Raw genomic sequence first — 17458 nt, forward strand, 5'->3', positions numbered from 1 at the left:
CAACTCCACCACCCTCTTCCCTGTCCTACATGCTTTCCTGCTTTGCTGTGCCTTCCCCTCCATGTCGCAGTGTCTGGGCTAAGCTTTGTGTCCTACTGCTCAGGCGCTGTAGTGCAGAACATAGTGATATTACTGAATATAAGTGTGAAAAGCTCAAAAGTCTAAAAGTGTTGCTGTCTGAAAAGCTCTTAAGAAAGGATATTTGTCTGACTGAATGAAGAGCTACTATCTGTCTGTGAACCCCCCTCACTGGATACACTGGCTTCCAGGCACTCGCTATGGTGGCACAAAAATCCTCCTAGGACTGAAGTGGGATATTCTCCGCAGATAAAATGGGCCTTACACAGGGCCACTCATGACTGATTTATTACCAGGATCAAGCTGATGAAAACTTAGCCAGCCACCACTTCATCCAGCCCTGGGAGGCTTCTGCCCAACTTCAGCAGTGAGGGGAGGGGATGAACTCTTGCTGAGGCAGAATCAAACTGGTAGCCAACTGGGATGCCCACTGGTTATGAAGTGCTTTGCTGGGTTTCATTTCACTCTCCACAGTTTGCTTGAAGAGCTCTTGGCATATGTAATGTCACGATCCCTAAGTAGCAGGATGCTTTGCAAGGCACCTGGGAACCCTTGAATTAAGTTTCCTTGCTACAGCTGCTGAAAATGGGGCTGGATGAAAGTAAAAGTGTTGCTTATTGATTGGCTGATGCTATGCTCTTCCACCTCTTCCTATTCAACAGCTTCAGAAGACAGTTTGGCCATTCCTGGGGGGGTTGCAACCAATCTGGGAGAATTTGGTTTCCTAATCAATGCCTGGGGGCTCCCAGCAAGACAGGCAGGTGCATTTCCAAAGGAGCTGATTGCTTCCAGCACTGCTGCACAGGCTGGCTGGCACAGCAGACATACTAGTTGCAGTAGCATAAGAATTAAAACCAAACAGCCTGACAGCTTGGAGCCACTGACTCAGGCAAGGTGCATACAATAGCAACATGGAGCAAGCTTCTCGTAAAGCAAATAGGCTGTGTTTCCCGGAGTGCCTCAGTCAGGTGGGCCAGGCAGCAGTATTGTATTGAGTAGCAATTCAGAGGGGAAAATGTTCCCGCAGAGGAACTGCAGGGTCTTCACAGAAGTCTGTTCTGATGGTTTGAGAGGTTTTATCTTTCTCTTTCTCCCTCTTCGTCAACTGGTCCAAATGCTGATCATCTTAATGCTTCACCTTAGGAAGTGAATCCAATGAGCTTGCAGCCTTGGGTGGCTTGATTGTGGGCAGATTGTGAGGCCTTGGGGTATTTTCTTCTGTGTGTTCTTGTAGCATAGAAAGGCACTGAGGCACTGCACTCCAACTGAAACCCTTTTTTATTGCTTGGGGATTCAAAGCAGCCTCCCCGAACCAGATATTTGCTCAAAAAATAAAAAGCCCTTTAAGTTGCTTGTTTCTCTCTATGTATTTTATCCCCTCCCAGAGCTCTGCTCTAATATTAAAAAGAAATGAAAAGCCATCTAATATTGCAAGCAGGTTGCATCCTGGAGGAAAGATCTGAGCTGGGCTGGTAGTTACAGTTACAGGGGATAGTGGCAGAATTACTGTGCACCTAATGAGCTGGAACCCATCTATGACCTGAGGCTGCAAGAGAAAGAGGAAGGAGAAGGTATTGGTGCAAAAGGAAAGTTTAATCTTCATTGTGCCCCTCAAGGAGACCTGAGGCTGCCATTTCCTCTATACCTTCTGATATGCAGACTCAGGCCGGAACAGGGCCAGCTTAACGCATTCCTGCCTTTCACCTCCTTGGAAAAGGCTCAGGTTTACCTGGCAGATGGACCCCTGTAATTTGCAGTGGGCCAAGCCCTGGACCCATTTGTTAAATTAGCTCACTGGGTTGTCATTTCAGATTAATTCTTGTCAGGGAGGCTGTCTTTAATGAGACTGGCCTTGTACGTGCCAGAGTAATTGTAAGGGGAGACTGTCTCTGTTTGTACTTTCATCCTCTCCGTGTCGGATAAACATCCCCTGCTGACTACAAAACTCATCTGGGCTCTAGAGCTGGCTGCCACTTGCCTCATCAGCCAGCCACACCAGCATTAATGAGAGCTGTGGCAGTGGGGAGCCAGGCTCACCATGTGGGGAGGTGACAGATAACAGAGCTGTTTGGACATACATAGGATGGGGGCGTTAGCAGGAATTTAATGATTGTGATTAGAGCAGAAGGTTAACTCTGCTGATGGCCATTGCAACTCAGTGGGAGAGTTTTTATGGTGAGGCCCAAGGGCTGCAGAACTGTATCACGTCGTTTCTGCCTCTCAGTTGTTCTTTTGCTCTCCTCTGAGCCCACTTCAGCAGTGTCTGTCGACTGCTGTCTGTCTTTGGCTTCCTTAGCCCATGAAGCCAAAAGCTCCTCTGAGGGCCAACAGAAAGGGCAGGGATGCATCCGTCTCTTGCTCTTCCTCTCCAAGTACCTGCTGCCTGACTGAAGCGGGGCTGGTACTCCTCAAAAGCAAGCAGTGCACCAAGCCATATTCTTTTAAGCATTTAGTGCAGAACACTTCTAAATTGCACCACTGTGATTGCCCTGTTCATGCACAGCTTTAGCTTGATGAACCTATAGGCATGGCCCATGGCTCATGAGGAACCCTACCTCACAAACAGAAGTACATCTTCCAATGCTTATACATTTTAATTTCAATAGCTGCAATAAAATAATCTGGCTAGGTTGTGCAGCCAGGGTAGTACAAACCACGAGAGCAAATGAATCCACCCAGCCAGATATTCTTGAGGGGCAAGGACACCTGTACTGGGCCACATCGAAGGGCTGTCTCTTCCCATCTCCAGCAGTAGCTAGCTCCCGGCAATGAACATAAAAACAAGGAACATATAGTATTGCTTCCCTAAAGTCTACCTCTGCCTCTGGAAATTGCAGACCTGTTTGTTTGTTGGGTCCTGGGTTAGGAATGGTTATGAATGCAGAAGGGCAGTGTACTTGCACGGGTGGTGCTCCTTGCTACAGCACAGCCCTGTACTCTGGGAAGTGAATGAAATCCCTTTCCTTCTCCAGGCGTGGACATGGCTTCAGGCAAAACTGTTTGGGAAATGGTGCAGCCAGTGCCTTGGGGAGGTTGCCTCAGGGCTACAGAAGAAAGAAACTCCTCGTAAGACAGGCAGGGGTGACTGAACTCATTTTACCAACAAATGGGCAAACGTTTTACTGGCTCCCAGGGATTACATGCTGTCTGGGAAACGTTGTTATCACCAAGGTAACCACTTAATGCAGGGCTGTTCTGATAGGACTCTGTCCATAGCCCTCATCCTGAGGCTCCTTGCTTGTCCTCTTCGTGGGCCCCATCCCATGCTCACCCCACCAGTGCTGAGGTAGGATTTTCAGCAGGGGGACAATGTAAGAGAAGAGATGAGGCAGTGAGATTTTAGGACAGCTTAACTAAAAAGCAGTCAGCACTATTCTTCTAACTCCTTTTCATACTAGAAGATCAGAAGTTAAAGGATGGGTTAATGGCTTGTGAACTGGGGAGGGTCCAGTCCTGTTCTGCATAAATGATGTCCTGCACTGAATTGCCTGGTGATACACGAGGATGGGAGAGGTTGTAGTGCCACTTCCACCTGCCAGTTCTCCCTGCTGAGTGAAGCTGAGAGGCTGTTTAACTGGACAACCCAAATTGATACTCTAATGTGGGGCATGGACAGGGCACGTGTCCACTGCCGTATGAGTCCCTTTTCCTTCCTTCCTCCTTGCTGGAGTATCACAGTCCCAGCTGGCTGCATTGGAGAAGGAGAATGTGGCTTCCTGCGAAGCAGCGCCTGGTCGTGGCTGCATGTAGGGTGCTGCACAACTCAAAAGACCTGTGGAGTGTGACAAATGGCATATCCATTTACAGTTTACCATTTCACTTGATACAGTGCTGGTCTTGTGGCACTGGTGTTAGGCATGGGGACTGCAGTGACTTAGACTCACCATGTTTGCCCAGAACTGAATTTCAAAGCAGATCTTCCATTGTAGGGCAACTTATAAGTTGTGCCTGTTGAAAAGCTTCCTTAGTCTTGTTTTCCTTTTGCCTTCCTTGGCTACCAGTTTGATGTGTGATCACAGGCTGCTGTCGTAATGGGGCAACATCACATCAATGCAATTCCATCTTCATAGGGAGCTGTCCTCTGTAGTGGGGAAATGTAACCTCAAAAGAAGGTTTTTCACCTCTAACTCTTCCCTCTCCTTTCCTGATGCATTTTTTTTTTATTTTAACTTTTGTTCAGGCAGTGAGAATAGGCAGATTATATTTGTGCTCTTAAGTCATTTGCCTTCAGTTATGTTACTGGAGTAACTGCTGCTGTGCAGAATTCAGCCCTGAGGGAGATGGAAAGGGATACAAAAAGAAGCCAGTGTGTCAACAGGAGGCATGTTTGGCAGGTGGTTCAAACAGCCATCCGAATGCAAAGCTGGGAAAACAAGGGGACGGGGAGGTGCACTGTCTTTTTAGGCTGTGAGAGGAGGAGCTGTGTGGTGGGACTGAGTGACAGCCATGCACTGGTGCACAGGGAGCTGCCTGATCAATAGCATTTGATGGACGAGTCTGCCTGAAGCTTGATGAGATTGCTTTGTGGGGCTTTGCCGGGGGAAGGGGAGAAGCAACAACTTTGCCACAGGCATTTGGGAGAAGAGAGGGCAGGATCCTGCCTCTGCTGTGCATTCTGCTGCCTGAAAATGAGAGGCCGTGTCAGTCACTGTAACCACCAGTGTGTTGAGCCATCTCTCTTTTCCTCTCTTGCAATCTTTTGTGGGGGATGTGTCCACAGCATCAGCTACTAGAGTGTGGTCCTCACCACATGTACTGGACTTCAGATTAGTCAAATGTTTGGTGCAGCTGGGGAACAAGGAGCTGTGGGATGAGGTTTCCCCTGTAGGTCTGCATAACATTTTTCAGTTCTGCTATTGAAACTTCTCTCTTCCCTCAAGAGCTTAGCAAATGATCCCTAACAAATGAATTACTCTAATTCTGTCTTTTTGTATTCACAAATTGCTGTTTAGTGTGATTTATGGCTTTCCTCAGCTGGTTATTTTGGGCCACAGATCATTTGCAATCAATTAATTGGGAAAATTGGCAATATGAGTGGTAGCAGGTTAGTTATGCCTCAGTCTCATGCTACCATTTTTCTTATCCAATTATCTAAAGTAAGCAAAATATTCTGCCCAAAACAGGGTCATTTTGAGTTTTACAATTCAGTTTGCCATTCAGAAGTTGTTTTTCAGGTGAGATTTCATCTCAGCACTCACTTTTCATAAGTACTGCTCCTAAGGTAATTCAGACACTCGACTTTGCAAGAGAACAGGATATCGTTTAGCTTTCCAGTGCAAGGCAATAATTATGAACAGTTTTCCAACTCCTAGCTCTGTTTGGAATAGTTGCAGAGTCTGAGAAAAGCAGTACATATAGAAAGGCTTATGTGGTCTTAAAACACATCTAGTAGCAAAATCTCATCTCTGGCTTCTAACGCCACTGTTCAGTGCTCATTCAAGGTAAGGAGAATGTGAGAGAAGAGATAATCACATTCCCCCAACCAATATGACCCTCATATCAGCTTTAGCAGGCTTGAGATGATGTTTTCACACCATTGTGTCTGCTCCTATCTAGCAGGCTGTTTGCTTGTGTTTTACAAAGCTGGGTGCAGGATGAAAAATCCTAGCCAAGTATCAAAGATAAAAGTAAGAGTCTTTTTTCTGCATCTCTTATCTGTACTCCTTTGGTGGCTTCAAGGGGTACATGCTAGTTACTGAATCTTTCCAAAAGTCCATGTCAGAAGGTTGTGATACAGCTTCCTGCCATTTACTCTACTCATCTGTGGTTTTCAGTAGTTAATCCACATTTCTTCCACTGCCTTGGAGTCATATTTTTGTGCACCTTCTCCCCCTTTCCTGTTCCCTCTCTTTATTTGCTATCTCTCTTTCATTTCTATTTTCTTTTTTACTCTTCCCCCTCCCCCTTCTTTTCCTTCCTAAAACACATTGTAGATGAGAGGAGAGAGTGGGTGAAGGACGAAGGGTTTGGGAGAGAGATGCTCTCTCCCTTGTACCTAGTGACAAACAGGTGGAAGCAGGCACTGGATAAATGTTTGGACCATGTTTTATACAGAAATGAAACTTTTGCAGTTGTGCTGTGAGTCCAGGCAGCTTGGAGTAACATGAAAGATTTTATGGATCTCCTTGTGTATTCTGTGCTGTCTACCTCTTCTGATAGAAGAGCAAGTATTGTCTTGCAAGAGTTAGAGGTTGCCCATAGCCTCTGGGATAATGCTTGCCTGTGTACCTCCATTATGTGTACCAAGCTGAGAAGTCCAGGAAATCCCCCACAAAGGCTGCTTCTGCTCCAGTAGACAGTAGTAGTAAACAGCTGTCCTTTATTAACTGTTGCGTTTAAGTATAAAGATGTCCTAACAGTGGGCTGTGCCAGGAGCTGCAAGTGGCCTGAGAAAATGGACCTGGAGATGACATTTCCTGTTCGTTCAGCAGGCCTTACTTGGCAAGGCCTAAGTGTCTTACAGATAAGATGGCTCAGAGTTCAACCTAACCAAAGCTGGGCTATCTTGGGCTATGCAGAGCCAGCTGGCTTTTTCTTCCTGGAGGTAGAAGTGCTGACAATATGGTGTGCAGACACCCAAGTGGGTCTGGCTGGAAGCAGGTGGGTCCAGTAAGAGAAAATGTGTGGAAGTGAAGTCCATGCTCTGAAATTTGGAGGAATGTATTGTTGAACCCAACAGGGTGCTGAGCAGTGCTATTTTTCAGATACAAAGCTTAAAAAAGATGGGAGCCATTGCTTTGGGCAGGAGGTAGCTGTGGAGCAACATGAAGGACACTGTCCCTTGCCCAGCTTGTGCCTATGATGGAGACAAGGAGATCATTTCAAGCTGTGCAGTATAGTCAGGCGCAGCTGGGATCTTGTAGCAGCAGCGTAGAGCTCCCAGTCTGAAAGGAAGGCCCCCATGCACCTTCAAGATTGAAGACGTAACCGGCAGACAGTAGGAGAGAAATAACGAGTGTGAACGGATATACATGTAACCTGTCTAGCTCAGGTACCAGCTGCAGTGACAGCAGCCCAGACTCCTTGAGCATACTGGGGAGCACATGGCTCTCCCTCCCTTTCCACACATCTTCAAGTTCAGGTGCTGGTTTACCCCTTTCCCCAGCCCTGAGCTCCCCCTCCCCAGGATGTGCAGCGTTGTGATTTCCCGCTCAAGAAGTCGCCAACCGTGCTGTGCCTTGGCTGAAGTTTTTACTTGACTGTCTCCCTGACAGTGTGAAGATTAAGTCTGTTCTACTTTGGCCAGGGAATGTATGCTAATAAAATACATATTGCTTTCTGATCAGCACCTAATGAAAGACATTATTGAAGAGTGTGGAACAAGCACTTACAGTAATTCATGACAGCACGAATTTGGCTTCTCTGGGAAGCTGTAGAGTGCTGCTCTCGGCACGTAATGAGGATGGGCAGCTGATTGTGCGTGAGAGAGAGAGAGACTGTCTCCTGGTTTTGATGGCTCCAGCTGTCCTCTGTACTTCCTGAAGGTCACAGTTGCTTTTCCCTTTGTGGCTGTGGATGTCTCAGTCCACAGTGGAAGCCTCCTCGTAAGAACAGCTTATACCTTCCAGGACTTCTCGTTTAGGCTGAATAAGGAATTTGTTTTGGTTACTTGTGTTTATTTAACCCCAGGACTGGAATCTGTGCACTTGATGGATGAATAATTTAAGCATGAATTTCAGTTCACTGGTGTGCTTGTCTGACAAATGCCAATTTTACATTTGCAAGTGTGATTATTTTCTCCAGAAACTCCTAATGAGTGATGGTCACCAAGCAAGGAAAAGGAAACAAAACCAGGTTGAGATTTACCCCAGCCTATTATTGGTGCTTGACATCATTTCCATCCAAGGTAGTGATGAAGAATCCAATAGGCAAAAGAGGTTTGATGAGATATTGTAGAGAAACATCACAGCTATTGTCTTCATACCCAGACCAAATTTCTCCTCTATTAAGAATTTACCCAGATGGCTTTTCCAGATGGCAGCTACCCTGCTGGGCATTGAGGAGGCTCTGAACAAAGCTACCTGGGGGAAGGCATTTTCACTATGGCCAGTACCAGCCAGTCAAATCAGAATCCCCTGTAGGAGTGAAATTTGAAGCTGACACCAGGCTGGGAGGCAATGCCACTGCAGTGGAGGATCATGATATCGTACAGAAAGATCTAAAGCACTGAAAACTGCTTGAGTGGTTTAAGTGGGATGAAATTCAGCAGTACAAATGCAAGGTCAAGCATGTGTAGAGCCCTAAGAGAGAATTCTGCTTCAGGCTGGGAGCTCATCTGTCGGCAGTGATAGAGGTAGAGAAATAATACTGGGGAATGAATTGACCTCAGAGTGACTATGAGCTGCTGGTGGGATACGGGCATGAAAAAGGGCAAATGTACTCCTAAGTGAAGCCTGAGGTACTTCCAGGGAAAGTGCAGAAGTGCTAGTTCATCCTACATACAAGGCTGAGATACTAACTCCAGCAACTGAGATCGCACAGAAAGGGATTGTTGAAGTGATCTGGAGAAGCAAGAGTCTGTGTTATAAGAAGAGATGCAAAGTACTTAGCTTATTTAGCCTAGCAAAGCAAAGGCTGAGAGGGGGTGTGATTGCTGTCTATAAAAACATCAGGGGGCCGAGTAGCAGGAAGGGAAAGGAACCATTTAAGCTAAAGGACAATACTGGCACAAGATCAACTGGGAACAAGCTGCCTGTGAATAAATTCAGGCTGGAAATAAGAACATTTTCATGGTCAGGTTCTGGAACAGCTGTCTAGTGGGAGGAACGGGTCAAATGGAGGGTCTTTTCAGATGAGATGTGATATGTTCATGAAATGGATGAGCAGAGGTAGCTCCTGTGGTGACAGGAGACTGGACTCTATGAGCCAGATGTGCCTTTCCCTGCTCTGTCCCTAAAGTTGGATATAGTTTTTCCTTCCCTAAAATCCTGGAGAAAAGGAGGTGGCTGCCAGGAGGAAGGAAGTTTATCATTTTGCCAAAATGCAAAATGCAGAGAGTGAGAATCAAATTTGTTATGTCCAAATGCATTGTCATGGAGAAAACACTTTTATCCCTGCTCTGTTCTGTGGTACTAAGGTGACATCCAGAGCCAGAATCTCAGTCCTCACTGCTATGTGTCAGAGAGAGGATGGGATGGAGTAGGAGAGAAGGGTCATATTTATGGTATGTTTTTTTTCCATCAGTGTGGAAAATATTGAAATACCATGTTCAGGAGAGGTTCCCAAAATTCTCTGTCCCAACTTCCCCCTGCTTCTGAGCTTTTTTTAAGTCATGTTTTCCCAAGGAATTTGCAGTGGTCTGATTTTCACTCACTTATCTCCTGGATTTCTCCAGCGTTAGCCACTGGAGGGTTAAATACCCTGGTGGGAGAAGCCTTAGCGAAACCACTTACAGTGTGGACAGCACAATCCTGGCACTGGGAGCTTGCAATCAGGAGAACCCCAGATGGGGGGGTACCCCTGTATGGGGGCAACTCTGCTCAGTTGCCCAGCCTGACATCCATTCATGGGAAGGAGAGAACACTGCTATGGTTCTGGCTCCCAGTCTTTGGCAGTCTAATCTTAAATCCTATCATCATCTTTTATTTTATTTTATTTTATTTTATTTTATTTTATTTTAAGAAGTCCATGACATGTAATGTCATGAATGCATGGACTCTGCAGTTATTTCTGTGGGCGTGTCCTGTATCTTTGGAGGTGCAGTTGGGGCAGAACATGAGGACAAGACATGTCTGCTGTGGTGGCTTGGTGCTTTGCATTACAGAGCCCTGTGTTCACCCCAGGAGTTGCCACTGGAACCATAACAAGGTTCAGCTCCTGTTGGTCCCAAGAACAGGATGCTTCTAGCAGAGTCTTGGGAAGCATCTTTTCCATCTGTCACCAATTCAAGGCCACAGATGTTGTGAGTCACATCCCATTGAGGGCAATGGTGTGATTGTACTGGGTGCGCTCCTGGTCCCTGTGAGTGACACTCTGGAAGAGGGCAGATCAGTCTTAGCTGGGCTTTGCTGGGGTGAATTTATGGTGGTTTCAGCCAGAAGGGAAATCTGAACTGAGATGATACCTGCAGCTTCCTATGGCAGAGCTATATAACCTTCCCAAAGTCCCTGGCAAAAGGGCTGAGAAGAGATAAAAGCGAGAGGCTCTTTCTTATCCTGACTGGTATTACCTAATAGAGGAAAAGTGTCCTTCTGCTGCTGTAGCCCTCTGCTAGCCCTTGGAGCATGCTAAACCAAGGTGTTGTCTATGCCTGATGAGAAACTGGGCCAACAGGCTGAGACTGTATGTGCTCCTGGGCATGTGAGAGAGAGACACTCTCACACCTACTGCTGCCAGAGCTCTGAGTTTTAAAGAGCTCCTTAATTGCTGTTTGCTTGAAAAAAATGCATCCCACCAGCTGCACAGGCTGTTGAAGAATCACAGAATCACAGAATGGTTGTGGTTGGAAGGGACCTCAGGAGATCATCTACGTTAACCCCCTGCTCAAGCTGGGTCACTTACAGCACATTGTACAGGATCAAGTCCAGGCAGGTTTTGAAAGCAGACTCCACTGGAGACTCTGGGAAACCTGTTCCAGTGCTCCGTCACCCTCACAGTAATGAAGTTTTTCCTTATATTCGGGTGGAACTTCCTGTGTTTCAGTTTGTGCCTATTGCTTCTCGTCCTGTCACCAGGCACCACTGAAAATAGTCTGGCCCCATCCCCTTGACACCCTCCCTTAAGGTATTTGTGTATGTTTATAATATCCTCTCTGTCTTCTCTTCTCTAAGCTAAACAGGCCAAGCTCTTGCAGCCTTTTCTCATAGGGGAGATGCTCTTGTCCCCTAATCATCTTCGTAGCCCTACGCTGGACTCTCTCCAGTAGCTCCATATCTCTCTTGTACTGGGGAGCCCAGAACTGGACACAATACTCCAGATGTGCCTTTCCAGGGCTGACTAAAGGAGAATATTTTCTCCCTGTTATTGCCCAGTTCTACTCTGAAATCTTTTTGAGAGGCCTATGCCCCAAGCTCCTATCCATGCACATGTGCACTGTCTGATGCGGTGGGTTGAAGAAAGCCCTGCTCACTACTGCTGACAACTTCTGTGGTGGCAAAATCACTGCAGCAAAGCAAGTGTAAAGGCTGCCTGACCCAAATCAGAGAGGAGAGGTGGGGGATGGACTCAGCCTAACACCTCCGCCTACCTACATGCTGGAGACAGCATTTGTCTAATATGCTCCCCTCTGTAGCTGTATGGTGAGTGAGGAAGAGACTGTCGGAGGCAGGGCATCTGCATGCGAGACTGCTGCGTCACACCAGCCTGCCTTTATGTGACTATCTCCTCTCCTTTTTGCACTGCACAGAGGTCTATGTGATTGGAGACGGGAGTTTTCCCAGTGCCCTGCATACACAGTTAGCTAATAATCACAGCATCTGTGTGCATGCAGCCACCCCCCACCTTTTAATTTGTGCTGTATGAAGGAGCAGCTAGGGGAATCTGAATGAGGTTTTAAAAAAGTGGAGGAGAATGAGTGAGTGTAGAAGGAATTCAGAGAGAAGATACTGCAAAGCAGGGCTAGTGCTCATGCCCTGAGCTGAGAAGTTGTTGAAGAAGTGGGACAAATAAGGAGAGAGAGTGGCAGTAATGAGTAACAACGCTGGGAAGCAGGATGCTCACAGAGCGATCCTTTGCTCTGATCAGCTTTTTGGGGATTCTGCCAAATTTTAATGTACATTTATCTAGTTGATGTTTGTAACAAATCTCTGGGGCTCATTGCTGAAGCAGATTTTCTTTCTGATTTCACTTTGTCTCTCACACAAGCATGCAGCTGGTTAATGTGTAATTGGTTATGAGATCACATGCATGGTCACACAGGTCCCAGCACATGAAGGTTATAGTGGTCCTGTAAATTCACGTCATGGTTTGTTGAGTGACATTGTGATGTTAACCACTGAAAGAAGTATTGTTAACATACTTTGGCTTTATTATATCACTTAGCTGATACATAGCTGGCTTAAATATCATTCAGTCTGAAAACAATGTTCTTTTCTTTCTTGGGTGTGAAACATTTGGCAACACATATAGACACAAAACCTAGCCATGGTTATGTCATACCTCGGACCTTTCTGCTCTGGTTGTGTCCGAGGTGTGAAGGCAGCAGAGGGGAAGTAGTAGTCTGGCACCCTACTTTTCTTTCTGAGGCTCTGGGTGCATTCCTGAACCCGCTGTGCTGACCACGCTAGAAGAAGCACTTTTGATGGATCAGGAACCAGCAGAGATGATAAGACAAGAAGGCTGGGTGGACAAAACCCACCATATGATGTAACGGTGAAGATTAGGAGACCTAGTCTGCAGGTCTTGGAGGCTTGATGGCTGCTGTAAATATTTGAGTCCATGCATGCTCTCACCTAGCTGCTAATACTCCATGATGTTTACAAGGGGCAGGGGAAAACAAGCAGGTTGCATACTGTGTGTGTGCATACATACATCCCACGTGGGGCTGCTTTTGCCCTTTGTAAGGCTTTTCTGGCAAACCCGTTCTGCAAGTATGTTCCCATCTCTGCATCCTATGTAATATTTGCAGCCAGCTGAGAGGAACAATGTGTGTGTGTGCACGGGGGGGGGGGGGGGGGGGAGGTTTGTTGTTTTTTCTCTTCCCATTCCCTCCCTCTCATTTTTTGAAAAGGAAGGAGGTAAAGGCAGAGATGAGGCTGTACGCTGCACTGTACTCTTGCTCTGGCCCCACTGAAAGCCTCCTGAGCCTGCTGATGAAGGAGCACATTGCTGGGTGCTGCGTGAGATCCTCCACTGAGGCTTTAGCGTCTCTAATAACGTGGCCAGCATTTCACTAGCCTCCACGCCTGCTTCTGCTTTATTAACTACATGACAGCAATATTAAGCTGGCGCACTGGCCCAGCATGATCAGAAGGAGGAAGGAGGCTGCAGAGGAGTGGAGGGAAGAAGACACCAGGGTAGCATGGGAGAAGAGTGTGCACAAAGCAGGAGAATGAAATCATCAGCAGGACTGAAGCAGAGGATTAAAAAGGAGTTCCTGCTGAAATGACGTATGCAGCTCTGCACAGACCTGCTGCTAATAATCAGGAAGACAGAGGATGTTTTGGGAGGCAGAAGTAGACATTAGCCATAATGTTGCTGTCTGCTGGGCCTGAACTAGTCACTGCAAGCAGGCACCTGGTCCACGCGCATGAAGTGAACAGTTGGTTGAAGCTTTCCCCTTTTCTCCCTTGCACTGATTTCACACCTTTTAAACTGCCAGCAGCACCCCTACCTCTTTCTCCTGATGGCTGCAGCTAGATCAGGAGAGAAACTGGTGGTATCCTGGGCTGCATTAGGAGGAGCATTGTCAGCAGGTCAAGAGGAATGATCCTTCCCCACTACTTAGCATTGGTGAGACCACACCTGGAGTGTTCTGTCCACCTCTGGGCTCCCCAGTACAAGAAAGACTTGGACATACTGAAGCAAGTCCAGTGAAGCACCATGAAGATGATTAAGGGACTGGAGCATTTCTCACACGAGGAAAGGCTGAGACCTGGGACTGTTTAGCTTGGAGGAGAGCAAGCTCAGGTGGAAATCTTATCACTATGTACAAACCCCTGATGGGAGGATGTAAGTAACTTGAATCCAGATTTTTCTCAGTGGTGTCTGGTGACAGGACAAGAGGCAATGGGCACAAACTGAAACACAGGAAATTCTAGCTGAAGAAGAAAATACTTTTTTACTGTGAAGATGATTGGAGACTGGAAGAGGTTGCCTAGAGAGGCTGTGGAGTCTCCAACCTTCTCCAGAGATCCCTGCCAGCTTCAGTGTTCTTGTGATTTAATGAGGTTGGGCCTGTGATCCTCTTTGCCCAAAAGGGTCAGACCTTCTAAGAACGTCCCAGGCCAGTTTTGTCAGGATGTCAGATCTGTACAGACTGTGATAGGGCAGTCTCACTGGTAGCCAAAGGGTCAGCTGATTACAGCTTGAATACAAATAGTATACAGGCTGAGAAAAAAAATTGATCCTGAAGTATTTCAGGGAAGAGAAAGACTAATCAGCTATCCTAGGAAAAGAAGGCACCCTCTTCAATGGATGGAGGTTTGAAAAGTCATTGCTGGTGGCAGACAGGCTAGTGCTACCTGCACCCACATAACTGGACTCTGGAAAAGGCTTCTGCTGGTGTCAGTAGGCTGATTTTGCTGACAGTCTCTTTGAGCACAGCTATAACCTGCATGGTGGGAGCTTAGGCTCAGGCACAGGGCTGTGGAGCAGTCTCCACTGAGGCCTGTAAAATCAAATTGATGGCATTCTCCGTACTGTAGGCCTATGGGAGTGTTTTGCAGCTCCATCTCAGCAGGAATTAACATGTCTATTGATGGTCTAGTGGATTTTTCCCAAAGGGAGTTTCTTTGCATATGGAGCAGATGATTTTACAGAAAGGAGGAGTCTCATGTTCTTCTGCATGAAGGAGTTAAACTCACTGTGCGAAGCAACTTGAGAAGAAAGGGAGTCCTAAGGGAAGAGGAAAAGCCAAGATTCCTCTCCTGCTCATCCTCATGCATTTTCCCCGAGTGACCATGGCTGCAGTTTGCCTCCTTGCAGTGCTAAAGTTGGACTCTCTCTCTTAATCTCCCTGGCTTCACAAAACTTTTCTCTCATGCTCCAACAGGAAGAAAATTGTAAGCCTCAGCTGTGCTTTGTCCATTTCCTGGTGAACCAGGTATCTCTTAGGAAGCAGGACAGTAGTGACCTACGATGAGCATAGGTGCCTTTCTTCATTTCTGATTCACAGCAGAGCTTAAGGGAGAACCAGGTTTTTATTTGGTCAAACCCATGTGCCTGTGAACATAGACCTGACTAGGGCCTCTAGAGCTTTGCACTCCAGACTGGAGGGTGATTTCTAGATGTGTCCTGGGTTAGATAATGTGAAAGAATAAAAGATTTCACATTGCACCCGAAGGCCTTAAATACCTAAATTCCACATAACTCACAGTTGAGATGGAATTTGCGCTGTCTGAATATCAGCCTCAGGCTTCTCTCCGATTTCCCATTTTGTTTTTCTTCTAAAGGTTATGGCTAGATGAGGAAAATGGTTCCTGACCTCCTATTTGTTGGCTGTCTTCCCAGCATCCAGGCACTTAGGCAGCCTGCAGGGAGAAGCTGTCACCCCTCAGTCAGGCTCCACTTCCTAAAGAGCCCTGTGCCAGGAGCCCTAGCACTCCAGACCTCTATTTCTGGCTTGTGACCCTGTCCTCTCCTCCCAGGTTATTGCTGATCTGGTGCTAATGAGCACAGGTGAGATTGCTGCCTTTGGGAGCTGGGTCTCCTCTTGCTTGGCAGATCATCCATGCAACAGGCAGACAGATGAAAGAGCTGAGTGGTAGGGGTGCCAGCTGGATCAGCACCCAGCTTGTGCATGTGCAGATGGGGAGTTGTTGCTAAGAATGGATCCTGACAGCAAGCAGGTGCCAAGCTCATGCTTTTTGTTCCTGGAGACACTACTGTGGTCCTGTCCTCTGAGGTGTTTCCCAGGTGCCTTGTGGAAACTCATGGAGCTGGAGGATGGCACAGGACCTGTTCCCAGCCCTCTAACTCCTTTGGCTTGGGAAGGAGGAGAGCACAGAAAGCAGCTCCTTGAGGAGCTTGAGCTCTAATCTGTTTAAGGCAGAATCAAAGTTCTTGTTCACTGTGAGAACCCCATGCAGCCAAGGGTTCCCAGGGGGCTGTCCCTATCTCAGGCATTATAACACCACAGATCTCATCCTGCTGAGCCTCTTCACTAGGGAACACTATCCAACCTACAGAGATAAAATCAAGGGAAGAGGTTGGTTCTGGCCATATTGGAAGTGAACAGGGCTCTGGCATTGGAAACTCTTCAATGGCAGCCGCTGCTTCTCAGTTTGAACTTAGGGTCATGTGTATTAGGGCTGGAGGCAGGCACAGGAAGGATTGCATGTGTTGCTTTTCCTAAATGCTTCCCCTGCGTCCCTTCACTTCCCTGCCTTCACTCTGCCATGCCTTCTCTCCATGTTCTCACCCCAAGCTTTGCAAGCAGACAGATCTGCTGTAAACCTTTTCCCCTGTCTCCCTATCTAATTCCATAAATTCAGAGTTAATGCTGAACAGCGATAGATGGTGATTTTTAGCAATGATATCTTCCCATCGTTTATTGAAACTTCTCTGCTGCCTTGGCAGACTGTATGATGTTTGATTAGTATGGTTAGGCTTCTGCTGCTGTGGGCATTGAAGAAAGAGAAAACCTAAGGGTAACTCCAGAGGAATATTGAATCAAACTAGACCCCCTGCTTTGCTCTGCAGAGAAATGTGGGCATTGTGGGCTAGAAGTCAAGGGTGTATATTATGGAAGAGTGCAGAGTAACATGCCAGTAGGCAGAGCCCAGTGAAGCAGTGAGGTACCAAATGAAATGTCACAGGGCTGAGCCTAACAGGCAAATGAATTCTGTGGCAGTGATGGTGAATTCAGTGGTATCTTGACAAAATGCCATGCTCTGTGTTCACATGGCTCTGATGCACTGATGGAGCTGAACTGGGTTCATTCCTCCCTTCCTGAAGCCTTTGGTCCAGACACAGAGTTGCTCCAGGTCCCATATTTTAAGTTCCTCACTCCAGTTAGAAGGACATGAAGGCTTTTCTTCAGTGAAAGCTCAGCTTTCAGTGGAAGTTCAGATCAATGTTCAGTACCACAGGAGTTTTTAAACCAATTCTACACAAGGCTCTTACTAAAAAGCCAAACTTACTTGGCTATACAGGAAAGGGAGAAACAGGATGTTAGATAGTGTGCAGGACCTCTCAAGTTGCCAGTCTGAGGATTCCCTTAACACTGTGGGTTCTTTCTCCTTGCAGCTGGCTCAGAGGAGCACCATCCAAACCTTCATTCCTGTGCAGAAAATGGAGAAAGGCCTGTTACTGGAGCACATCTTGCCCAACCTGAAAGTTCCTCAAAGCTATGAAGTTCGCTTGACACCCATTACCAGCTTTGGGGCTGGAGATATGGCTGCCCGCATCATCCGGTACATGGAACGTAGGTGTCTCCTCCTCAGTCCTGGCTACGAGAGCAGGCCTGAGCCTCCTGTTGTGGATCAGGCCTAGGCACGTGTGTGTGTGTGTATAAGTTGTCTCCTGTGACCAATGGGTGGATCCCTCTGTCCTCTAGTATTTTGATGATGTGATGCTCTCACCTGTGGCCAAATTTTGGCTGTTGCCATCAATACAGGGCCCTAGACAATGACCTCTGAGTGTTAATCTCCAACTCATGCTTCACTCAGAAGCTCCAACTCGTGTTATCCATTCTTCAGGTACACAAAACCCCAAACCCCCAATCAGGTGGTACTGATGTCCCCCACAACAATTTGGTTTGTCAGGGTATAGCTACTGGGCG

The 17458-nt window shown here is 47.0% G+C and overlaps 1 protein-coding gene across 1 annotated transcript in view; it reads left to right on the top strand.

Moving 5' to 3' along the window:
- MDGA1 (MAM domain containing glycosylphosphatidylinositol anchor 1) overlaps nucleotides 1-17458 on the top strand; it is a 141071-nt gene that overhangs the window by 93618 nt on the left and 29995 nt on the right. The window contains exon 11 of the mRNA XM_062573615.1: nucleotides 16924-17101. Within this exon, the coding sequence (XP_062429599.1) occupies nucleotides 16924-17101 (178 nt within the window). The remainder of the gene's footprint in view (nucleotides 1-16923; nucleotides 17102-17458) is intronic.

The sequence above is a fragment of the Rhea pennata genome, chromosome 3, assembly GCF_028389875.1.
Source record: "Rhea pennata isolate bPtePen1 chromosome 3, bPtePen1.pri, whole genome shotgun sequence".
Taxonomy (NCBI): domain Eukaryota; kingdom Metazoa; phylum Chordata; class Aves; order Rheiformes; family Rheidae; genus Rhea; species Rhea pennata.